General features: G+C 46.7%; 1 protein-coding gene across 10 annotated transcripts in view; it reads right to left on the bottom strand.

The window, feature by feature from the left end:
* Nucleotides 1-5033: 5033 nt before the first annotated feature.
* Nucleotides 5034-10325, bottom strand: part of LOC132452260 (histone-lysine N-methyltransferase 2C-like) — a 66871-nt gene continuing 61579 nt past the window's right edge. For 9 of the 10 annotated variants that reach the window (XM_060044761.1, XM_060044762.1, XM_060044764.1 and 6 more), the window contains 6 exons: nucleotides 9636-9763; nucleotides 8902-9103; nucleotides 8348-8464; nucleotides 8168-8241; nucleotides 7599-7707; nucleotides 5034-6704 (listed from right to left, as the gene is read on the bottom strand). In XM_060044761.1, coding sequence (XP_059900744.1) covers nucleotides 6612-6704; nucleotides 7599-7707; nucleotides 8168-8241; nucleotides 8348-8464; nucleotides 8902-9103; nucleotides 9636-9763 — 723 coding nt within the window. In that variant the 3' untranslated portion in view covers nucleotides 5034-6611. Of the gene's footprint in view, nucleotides 6705-6804; nucleotides 7482-7542; nucleotides 7708-8167; nucleotides 8242-8347; nucleotides 8465-8901; nucleotides 9104-9635; nucleotides 9764-10325 lie in introns of those variants that run through there. The other variant, XM_060044766.1, reaches the window with a different exon arrangement.

Below are 10325 nucleotides of genomic sequence, written 5' to 3'. Positions count from 1 at the left end.
GTGATCGGAAGGCTCAGTTTCTAGAAAGTTAGTTGGGGCGGTGGATCTACTCGCAAAACGATTCTCGATCAAAACGATTCACGGTCCCAAATCGTTCTCGAGTTCGGTACATAGGGTGCTGACTTCAGGACCTCCCCCTGACAAAGGTGATGTGGCAATGATCTCATGAAGCAGAGTAAAGTGGTTAATAGTAGGTGGTAAATGTATAAATCATCTGATTGTAATTATTATATAAACACAAAGAATGATGTATTTGGTAGCAGTGAATCATACGAGATAAGATCCAGTGAATCGATTCCTTCTCCAGCTCCATCTCCAAGCGTCAGATATCATGAACGACCTGCTGAAACGCGGTCTACTCATTAGCTTTCGTTATTAGAAATGACTCATCAGTATTAGTCGTTTATAATTTCCCACTTCTTTGCATCCCCTTCCCCAGCTGCGTACCTAGCAACTGCCATTGCCTGGTGGCACAGGGCCGGGCCAGTCAGAAGGGCGGGCCGTGGTCCTCAGACCATGTGACCTCAGAGACCCCGAGCAGGTGAGCCACGCCCAAAGCATCAGGCACGGTAATGGTCATGGGATGATAGGTGGTAGTTTTCTGTAAAACAAATGGTGTGTGTGTGTGTGTGTGTCTGTGTGTGTCTGTGTGTCTGTGTGTCTCTGTGTGTGTGTGTGTGTGCGTGCGTAGGAGTGGGCGTATGACGAGGACAGCGAGCTGGTCCTGGCCAGCCTGCTGTGTCTGGACGTCTCCGAGGTGCGGACCTCCGACCTGCCCCGGCTCATGAAGTGCCACGGCTCAGGGGGGTCCCAGCAGTGGACTCTGGGGTCCGTCTCACACACACACACAATACACGCGCACACAATACACGCATGCGCACACACAACAATACAGGTACAACGATACACAGTTCACACACACACACACCAACGCGCACCCAAAATGCACATTTACTCACGCACAACATAATACACAGTTAACACAAACACACAACAATACAAAGTTGACACATACACAAAACACAACAATACACACACACACACACACACACAACATCACACACACACACACACCACACACACACACACACACACACACACACACACACACACACACACACACACACACACACACACACACACACACACAACAATACAATCACAAAAGCATCTCAGCCCTCACAGTGCACAGTTAATGCACTCCCACGCTGAGGATGCAGTATGCGTCATAGGATCTGTTTCTCTCTCTCTCTCCAGAGGGCTAACCGGCTCTACCAGGTCTCCGTGGGTCAGTGTCTGTCCGTGCTGCAGCCCGTCGGCCCTAAGGGCTACGTTGCCATGGCGATCTGCGACGGCTCCCCGCCCCAGCAGTGGCAGATGGACGGCTGACGTGGGTGACGTCACACACACAGGAGGAGAGCCGCAGCACAGAGACGGCCTCAGGGCGGGTCACACCATAACACACGCACAGTCCGGCAGACACAGAAAACCAGACGTGTATCGTACACAAACTGTATGACACACAAGCCTGACAATACGAATAATTGGCTTCAGTCCATCCCTCCCTTAAGTGACCTTTGACCCCCCCCCCCCCCCCCCCCGACACACACACCGTTGGCAAGGAACAGGCACTAGGAAGTGAGGAGAACAGGAAGTGGACGTGGGCGTTTTGATAAGTGACTTTGCAGCGTTCTTCTTCATGGAGACAAGCGTGTGTTGTTTTTAAAAGTGAAGGAGGGAAGAGGAGAGACTCTTCCTCTCCAGGAGAATTTTATTCCTTGTTTTCTGCTCTTGTCTGATAATCACTGATCATTGGTTGACCTCGAGGAGGGACCGGTTGGCGCGCGCAAACACACACACACACACACACAGACACACAGACACAGAGACAGACAGACATAAACAGACTGCTGTGCCTTCATTGGCCTTTTAATAATCCATCACACGTTGTATAATAATGAAAGTCAAACTGAAAGGGAACTCTTTTGGACCGGTGAGATGCGTCCGTTCCTTCAGAGCTTGGAACCGGGAGAGGACCAACATCACCAGCTGGGGAATGCGCTCCTCTTAACCTTCAGTGTATTTATTTTACAAACATCGGGGCTAGGAGTCTATAATAGCAAGCTTGTGTCTGTGTGTTTCCTCTGCTGCCTGGTTGGTTGGTAGCAGCAACTGGCTGACCAGCGATAATCGTACTCGCTGCATTCAATTGCATTGCATTTCGTTTAGGAATTAAACAGCGCTGACTTTTAAGGGTCTACCGTGATGAGCGACACTTTCTTTTGTCAGGATCAGGATTCAGATCTCGTTGGCCCCTGGCGCGGTCAATCGCTTTGGTAAAGATGAGGTTGGGTTGTTCTCAGAATACAGTGTGGAGGGAGTCTGGAAGGCACTGATGACTTTGCTCTCTTTGGTATTTTGTCAATCATGTGATTTAAGTGTCTTTTTGTTTGGAACTGAATCACTGTGTTCAGTGCTGCCGTTCTGTGCGTGGTCGTCTGTTCAACATGTTGCCCGTACGAGTGTTAGTGACTCACTGTAGAGCTCAGCATCAATGTCCACCCAGCCCTCTCCCCTAGACAATGCACAGCATTGTGGTCAGGTCTCCAGGTACAGGAGGATGTCACCGTAGCAATGAGCAGGGGGTGCGATCAGTAGTTTAAAGGGCCTCTATTCTACCACAAGGTTTGAGTTTGATTAGCCATTACAAGCTGCTGGAACATCCACCTTTACCTGGGTCTGAGTGACAACACAAGTCGACGTGTCCACCTACAGTCCACTGGGTAGGCTGGTAGACTGATCTATCCAGCATGCATCGAGGTGGACGCGCCCCCACTTGTGATGTCACTAAGGCACAGGGAAGGGCAGGTTTGTAAACGGCTTGTAATGGCTAATCAGACTCACAACTGGCAAAAACCAGAGGCCCTTTAGATACAGACAGATAAACGTTTTCTAATTGGCTCTTGAACTAAAGTTATCTGTTGACCAGCAAAATCTCGAGTTCTCAGTTTTGTTGATTGCTATGACAATCGCTCTGATGTCCAGGCAGCTAGTTTGCACCTTTATTGGGGTCATCTCATTTTGTGCTTCCAGACACATCACCTAGGCATCTATGTTTACTGTGAACAGCGCCTACTAGCTGGTAATCGGTATAATATACTTTTTTTTATTGAAGGTGATGCAAATGTCAGCTCTTAATTAAGTTGCTCCATAATGTTTATGCGTAGAATTTGTAATGTTAGGATAATCTAAAGACCTATAATCCATGTTTGACAGGAGGTGGTTTCTGGATGGCTGGAGACTACTCTGGTGTATTTCGCCGTAGTATTAAAGGTAGAGATAATAGACATCTCAACAATTTGTGTCGGTGATGTTTGTAAAGGTTTGTTTTTTTCTTGTTTGTTTGGTTTGACTCTTATTTCATGACTTGTGGAAGCAGCAAAGTGTGATGTACAGAAACCCTCTTCATTCATTCTCAAACCACTCGGTACATTTCAGGTCTGTGACACAGACCTACGGTTCTTTCAAATTTCTAATGTAAGACATTATTTTTAAATCTGTACTGAATTCAAGACAAACAATGATGACACAGACCTTGTTATTTTAAATGTGTGATGTTATGCAGACATTATTTTTAAATCTGTCCTGAATTCAAGAGAAAGAGGGACGACTGGTTTGGAGAAGGATGCAGACGGCTGCTGTCCTGTCTGTGTGACCCTCAGGAGTGTGTTCAGCTTCTGCTACTGGCATGTCTCGTGTTCCCATTATCTCTGGGGGCTAATTGTGGTCCTTTTAAATCATTTTGTTTTGGAGCCCCCCCATCTCCGTTTGTCTTTCCAAGAAATCGGCTTGAGGGCTCAACGCTGAATTTCCGAAATGATTGAATGTGGAATAAGGAAGTGATGTGCTTTATTCTTCTCAATGGGAAGTTCTAAGTTCACTTTGTGTTTTCTTAACCAATAAAAGTTGTTTTAAATGAGACCCCGTTTTTTTCCTTTTGTGATTTGTTGAAATTCTCTTTACATCCCGACAGCAGAAGTAAATCAAATGTTGTAAAAAAAAGAACAACATATGGTGTCTGTGTCGATCGCACCTGTAATAAGCCTCATTGGGCCTAAATAAATGGATGACCTTCTACATAGCTACCAGTGCACACTCCGCCCAGGCACCACAGCCAGCGAGCTAGTCCTTTGTTTTGGGGGGCAGGGATTTCTTCAGCCAGACACTTTCAAAATCTAGCTTATGTAGCTGGTGTCTCCAAATTAACCACTGAAGCACAACCTATTTTTTAGGGTACTTCGTACATCACAATATTTGATTCAATTTTAGAGCAGGATCATGGAAAGATACAGGCAGCAAAGTTCCCGAGCAAAAATTCAGTGAGCCAATGGGTGTACATGATTCTTATCAGGACACTTTCACATCGTTGGTAGTTGACTCAAAGGTGTGGGGGAGTGACGGAGAGTTGACATTACAGGAGAGACCCAAGTAAATTTGTTATACAGTATACCATAGTGAAGTGGACATGTCTGCAAGGCTGCAATCTATACAACCGAGAAGTCAGTCGATTGGTCTCAGTATCAGACTTCGTGGCAACACTGGCAATGCAGAAGCAAACTATCTTATCACCTTTCAATTAGAGAGGAAGGGAGGTATCTCTGTCGGAGAATGAGGAAAAATCCTTTTTAATTGACTGACTCATTGATAAACAGGGTTAACATAATTTGTATAAAATTGTGTATTAGTTACGATTAATAAATCCACAACCCCCACTCTAGCTGTAACTGTGCCTCATTGTTTTAAAGGAAGCCAGAGAACATTCAGAGATACTTCAGTAACATTTGTTCTTTGTCAGTCTTCAACATTTTCTTGGTTTATTGGTGAATCATTTTTTTTTAGCAACAATAGCCTAACTATAAAAGGCATGGTTTCTAATACCCTAAGAACTATAATGAATATATTCAACTTGGTAGAAAAAAAAAAAGTCAGCCTTCAGCTGATAGGACAATAAAATGATTTGCGAGACCATTAGCTCAAGATGTAAAATATTTTTATTTTTTGTAAATGATCCTAAATTCACAACTTTTTTTTCCCAAAAACATAAAGATACATAATTATTAGGTCACATTTTCTTCAAAAGGCTTCATGTGTCCATCAATAGATTCTACGACTGTACACATCAGGACTGGGATCAGTGGCTTGTTAGGGTGGGAAATGTACAACGACTACAGGGGGTAGAGAGGTGGGAGTGAGTATATACACTGTGGCTGTGGGGCAGACAGGGACATGCTGTGTGTGGATCTAGATATTACAACAGCCACTTGGACAGTCCACAGCTCTTTATGTGCACCAAACCAAAAATACATATAAAAAAAAAAAGAACTGATACTACCAGTTTTATTCCAGGCCACAAACGGCAAGTTAAGAAGCTTCTATCAGATTCAAAAGCTCTGATTTCAAAAAACATGGGCCACACACACACACACGCACACGCACACAAAGTTTCAACAATTAAAATGAACAGACGCATATTTGCAAGTATGTAGCTGGGTTGTCATTTCCAGAAATGTTATTAGGAACATAAGCGAGGCCTTCTGTCAAAAAAAGGGGGGTTTTGATTGACAAGGCAGCCAGGCAGGAAGAGGCGGACCTTCGGGAAGCCAGGAAAAAATGTTTTCAAAGAACACTTCAAAACTCTTAAATTCAAAATTATTTCATGTGGTCAATTTGTTTTCTTTTGCCTTTAAACAAAAAAGGTAAAATGGAACAAAAATACTCTGTTCTATAAACATTCTGTACACATTTACATAATATACCACCCTGCCTGGTCTAACAGATACAGCTTCCAGACAACCATGATGAAGGTGAAGATGATGATGTGGTCAAGGTAGCTCTTGGTCATGATTCTCTACACGGATTTCTCGTCTCGTTTCGATACAGATATTTACATAATTCTAGCCACCAAACCTCCTGCAGTTTAGAAAATAGCTTCATTCAGTAATAAATACAAAAGATCTCTTATTTTACACAAAATTAAAAAAAGAGAGGGAGGGAGAACTAAGCGAGACGGGGGGGAAACCAAAAACTGACTCATGGAATCAAGTATTTCTGCGACGGGAATTTGTCTCCAGTTATTAGTGCAAGTTAATAATCCTCCCTTTCAGGAACTAGAAGGGCGTACATTCTGGAGTTAAGCTGCGTGTTGCGCTAAAGCATGTGTCCAACCGCCACGGCGGCGACAATGTATGTACATAGATAATATTCCTCTTTTCCTTTCAAAGAGGACCAGCCCCTTGAAGACGGGACGTGAGGCAGTAGCCAATCAGTGAACCCACCACCGATCAGGTGACCTCTGACCCCTGCACTCACCCGACACTGTTGGACTCGACATAAACCAAAAAAAAAAACAGCCAATCATGGAAAAGACTAAATGCCGCCAGTGAAAAGAAAAACAGTCTACATGAATATAGGATTTGTTAATCATTGTTTATGTGATGGTCAAAGACGGGATTCTCCGCTGAACACAGCACCAAGACGAAGAGAGCTGCCAACCACACTCAGAGCAGGCGTGCACCTGGGAGTGAGTGTGTAAGTGTGTGTCAAGGTGAGCGTCAGTTCATCCATTTGCGACAGTTGAGCGTTCCACAGTGACAGGGGATCTTGTGTTGATCGTCCTCCAGGTCAAACTTGTAGTCGTAAGAGAGCTGAGGAGAGAGACAGTTAGAGAGAGACAGAGACAGAGACAAAGAGAGACAAAGAGAGAGAGTTAGAGAGAGCGAGAGACAGAGACAGAGACAGAGACAGAGACAGAGAGAGAGAGAATTACTTGTTTACCTCCTACTCTTCTCCTGCGGGTTATCTGACTGACTAGTTTGCCAACTGGTTAACTGACTGTTTAACAGGCATACTTGTTGACTTAATGGTTAACTGACAAGCTATTGAACTAACCGGTTAACTGATTGAAGACTGATTTAACTCCTCTCTTTGGATGACTGACTAGTGAACTAACTGGTTGAGCAGTTTACCATCTCTTACTTTGGAGAACAGACCATTTCACTTACTGACTAGTTACCTTACTATCAAACTGACTAGTTAACTAACTGGTTGACCGTCTGACTAGTAAATCTACTGTCTAACGACTAGTGAACAAACTGGCTGACTTACTGACTGGTTAACTAGCTGGCTGAGTGGTTTACCTCCTTTCCTCTGTTTGACTAACTGGTGAACTAGCTGAGAGGGTTACCTCCTCTCTTCTCTAGTTTACTGACTGTTTGACTGACTGGTGAACTAGCTGAGCGGGTTACCCCCTCTCTGGATGACTGACTGTTTGACTGACTGACTGATGAACTAGCTGAGCGGGTTACCTCCTCTCCTCTCAGGTTGACTGACTGTTTGACTGACTGGTGAACTAGCTGAGCGGGTTACCTCCTCTCTGATTTACTGACTGTTTAACTGACTGGTGAACTAGCTGAGCGGGTTACCTCCTCTCCTCTCAGGTTGACTAACTGTTTGACTGACTGGTGAACTAGCTGAGTGGGTCACCTCCTCTCTGGTTGACTGACTGTTTGACTGACTGGTGAACTAGCTGAGCGTCTTACCTCCTCTCCTCTCTGGATGCGTCTGCAGGAGCTGATGATGATCTTGTTCTCTCGCTCCACGGTCACCACCTCCGTGATGCAGTTGGGAGAGCAGGAGTGGTTGACGTACCTGAGGGGAACACGGCGCATTACCCTTCTGCCCCAGGAGGGTCTCAGTACCCACGACACCGGGCCCTGGGGGCAGGTGGACTCCGTCCGGAGACATCTCATTGGATCTTACATTTAGGACGTTTAGCACACGCTTTTATCCAAAGCGAATTACAATAAGTACATTTGTCGGAAGACGGTGAAACAACATATCGCTGTCAGTAGAGAACCCTGTTCGTAGAAAGAAGTGCCAAGCACTAACAATCACTAGGTTAACCCATTCCCCCGTATGCAACAAAGATATCTAGGATAAGATGCTTCACAATGCTAAGTACTATAACTAAGTACGACATACAATAACTGCGTGCATTCAAGTGCCAGGATGTACAACAAACAGGTGAGTGTCGCTCATTCATCCAGATTCTGAAGCGCTTCCTTTAAACGTCAGCGTCTGAGAGTGACATGGGTGAGTGACGCCGTACCTCGCAGGTCCTCCGGTGATGGTGGCGTCGATGACGTAATCGTTGTCGATCCTGAACATGTACACGCCACGGTTCTGTAACGCAAAGCCCACGCACGTAGGTTACACACCGTATATGGTCACTTCCTCGTCCCAGGTGTCTGTGAGCTACGTATGTTTGGGAGGACAGAGCGAGGGTTACCTGAGCTTCGTACAGCCTCTCCTTGCGGTTGGCCACTTCACTCCGGATGATGGTTCCGATGTACTCGATGACCATGGTGCACTTCTCTATGTCTCTGGCCGCGTACAGACCAAGACCCTGCACACACACACACACACACACACACGATATAAGACCACAAACAGACAGACCTCACAAAGTGACTAAGACAGCTGTGTTTGATTGAGCACAAAGTGAGTGTGTACGTGTCTGACGTGAGTGGTGCAAGTTCAATGTATTGTGATTGGTGTTACCCGGCATGCAGGAGTGTGTGTAGGTGTGTGTGTTACATGGCATGCAGGAGTGTGAGTGTTTGTGTGTGTTACCTGGCATGCAGGAGTGCGTGTGTGTGTGTGTGTTACCTGGCATGCAGGAGAGTGTGTGTGTGTGTGTGTGTGTATGTGTTACCTGGCATGCAGGAGAGTGTGTGTGTGTGTGTGTGTGTGTGTGTGTGTGTGTGTGTGTGTGTGTGTGTGTGTGTGTGTTACCTGGCATGCAGGTGTGTGTGTGTGTGTGTGTGTGTGTGTGCGCGTCACCTGGATGCGTGAGCGGGCCAGGTAAACGTTGGTCTTCCACTCGGCGGTCATGCGGCGGTACTGGGCCGACTTGGAGTGGCGGCCCTGGGGGGCCCCGGCCACCGCCTCCCCGGGGGACAGGGAGATGACGCCGGGCACCAGGCCCACGATGGCCCCCACCGAGCCCTGGCACCGCGGGGCGATGCTGGTCAGCAGGGTGGGCCTGGAGGGCGGGGGGCAGAGAGACGGAGGGGGGGGGAGGGAAGAGAAACAGAAAGAAAGAAAGAAAGAAAGAAAGAAAGAAGGAAAGAAGGAAAGAAAGAAAGAAAGAAAGAAAGAAAGAAGGAAAGAAGGAAAGAAGGAAAGAAAGAAGGAAAGAAAGAAGGAAAGAAGGAAAGAAAGAAAGGCAAAAGCAAAGCACGGAGAAGAGACTGATTAAACACGGATGGACTTAGTGTTGGGGAAAAGAAAACTACTTTTTGCTGTGAAATGATGAAACGACCTGTTCATTACAATTGCAGTAGTTTAAGGGTAGTAGTGTCACTGCATTATGTTTGACAAAGGTTTATTTAATTTTTGTTCATCAATCATATGCAATTAATTGCTAATTGCCAGCCAGACGGGTTATAGGCAAAAGGCCCCCCCTCAGGGGGTCCGTATCGATTCAGTACTGAACATGTGAGGGGGTCCCGGCCCCTCCTTCAGGGGCCCCCCGTATTGAAGTCAGTGCTGAACATGGGAGGGGGTCCCGGTACCTCTTGGTCTGGCAGGCTTTGGGCTCCGAGCGGGCGGAGCCAGACGGGTTGAAGGCCAGGGGCCACTCCATCAGGGGGTTGCGTCCGTAGCGGAAGGTGTAGCGGTCACACGCCTCAACGCCGGGCAGCTGGAGACACACACAGACACACACACACACACACACAAAGAGACACATCAACGTGCAATCCTAACCCATCGTTCAGTGATTCATTGTTCATGTTGTGCAGGCGTTGACGGTGTGAGTGTCGAACACGAGCAGCGATTGTGGTGTGCGTGCGTCCTCATATCAGTCAACGGACTGGTGGTAAAAGGACTACATTAGCCAGTGGCCCTTCAAAGCTCTTCACAATATGCCTAACATCAACCACGCAGGGCGACAGCCGGCTCGTCGGGAGCCGGCGGGGTGAGGCGTCTCGCTCAGGGACACCTCGACACTCGCTAGGAGGAGCCGGGGATCGAACCAGCACCCTTCCGGTTCCCAACCAACCCGCTCAACCTCCTGAGACACATGCCCCATGCATGCTTAAAGGCATCGGGAGCAGGAACATTTATTCATGCATCACGTATTTAAATGTTCCATGTCACAATGCATGACGTGTGTGTGTGTGTGTGTGTGTGTGTACAGTGTGTGTGTGTGCAGTGTGTGTGTGCAGTGTGTGTGGGTGCAGTGTGTGTGGGTGCAGTGTGTG

This window comes from Gadus macrocephalus, chromosome 23 (genome assembly GCF_031168955.1).
Source record: "Gadus macrocephalus chromosome 23, ASM3116895v1".
In the NCBI taxonomy this organism is placed as follows: Eukaryota; Metazoa; Chordata; class Actinopteri; order Gadiformes; family Gadidae; genus Gadus; species Gadus macrocephalus.
This window is presented reverse-complemented; position numbering and strand designations above follow the sequence as displayed.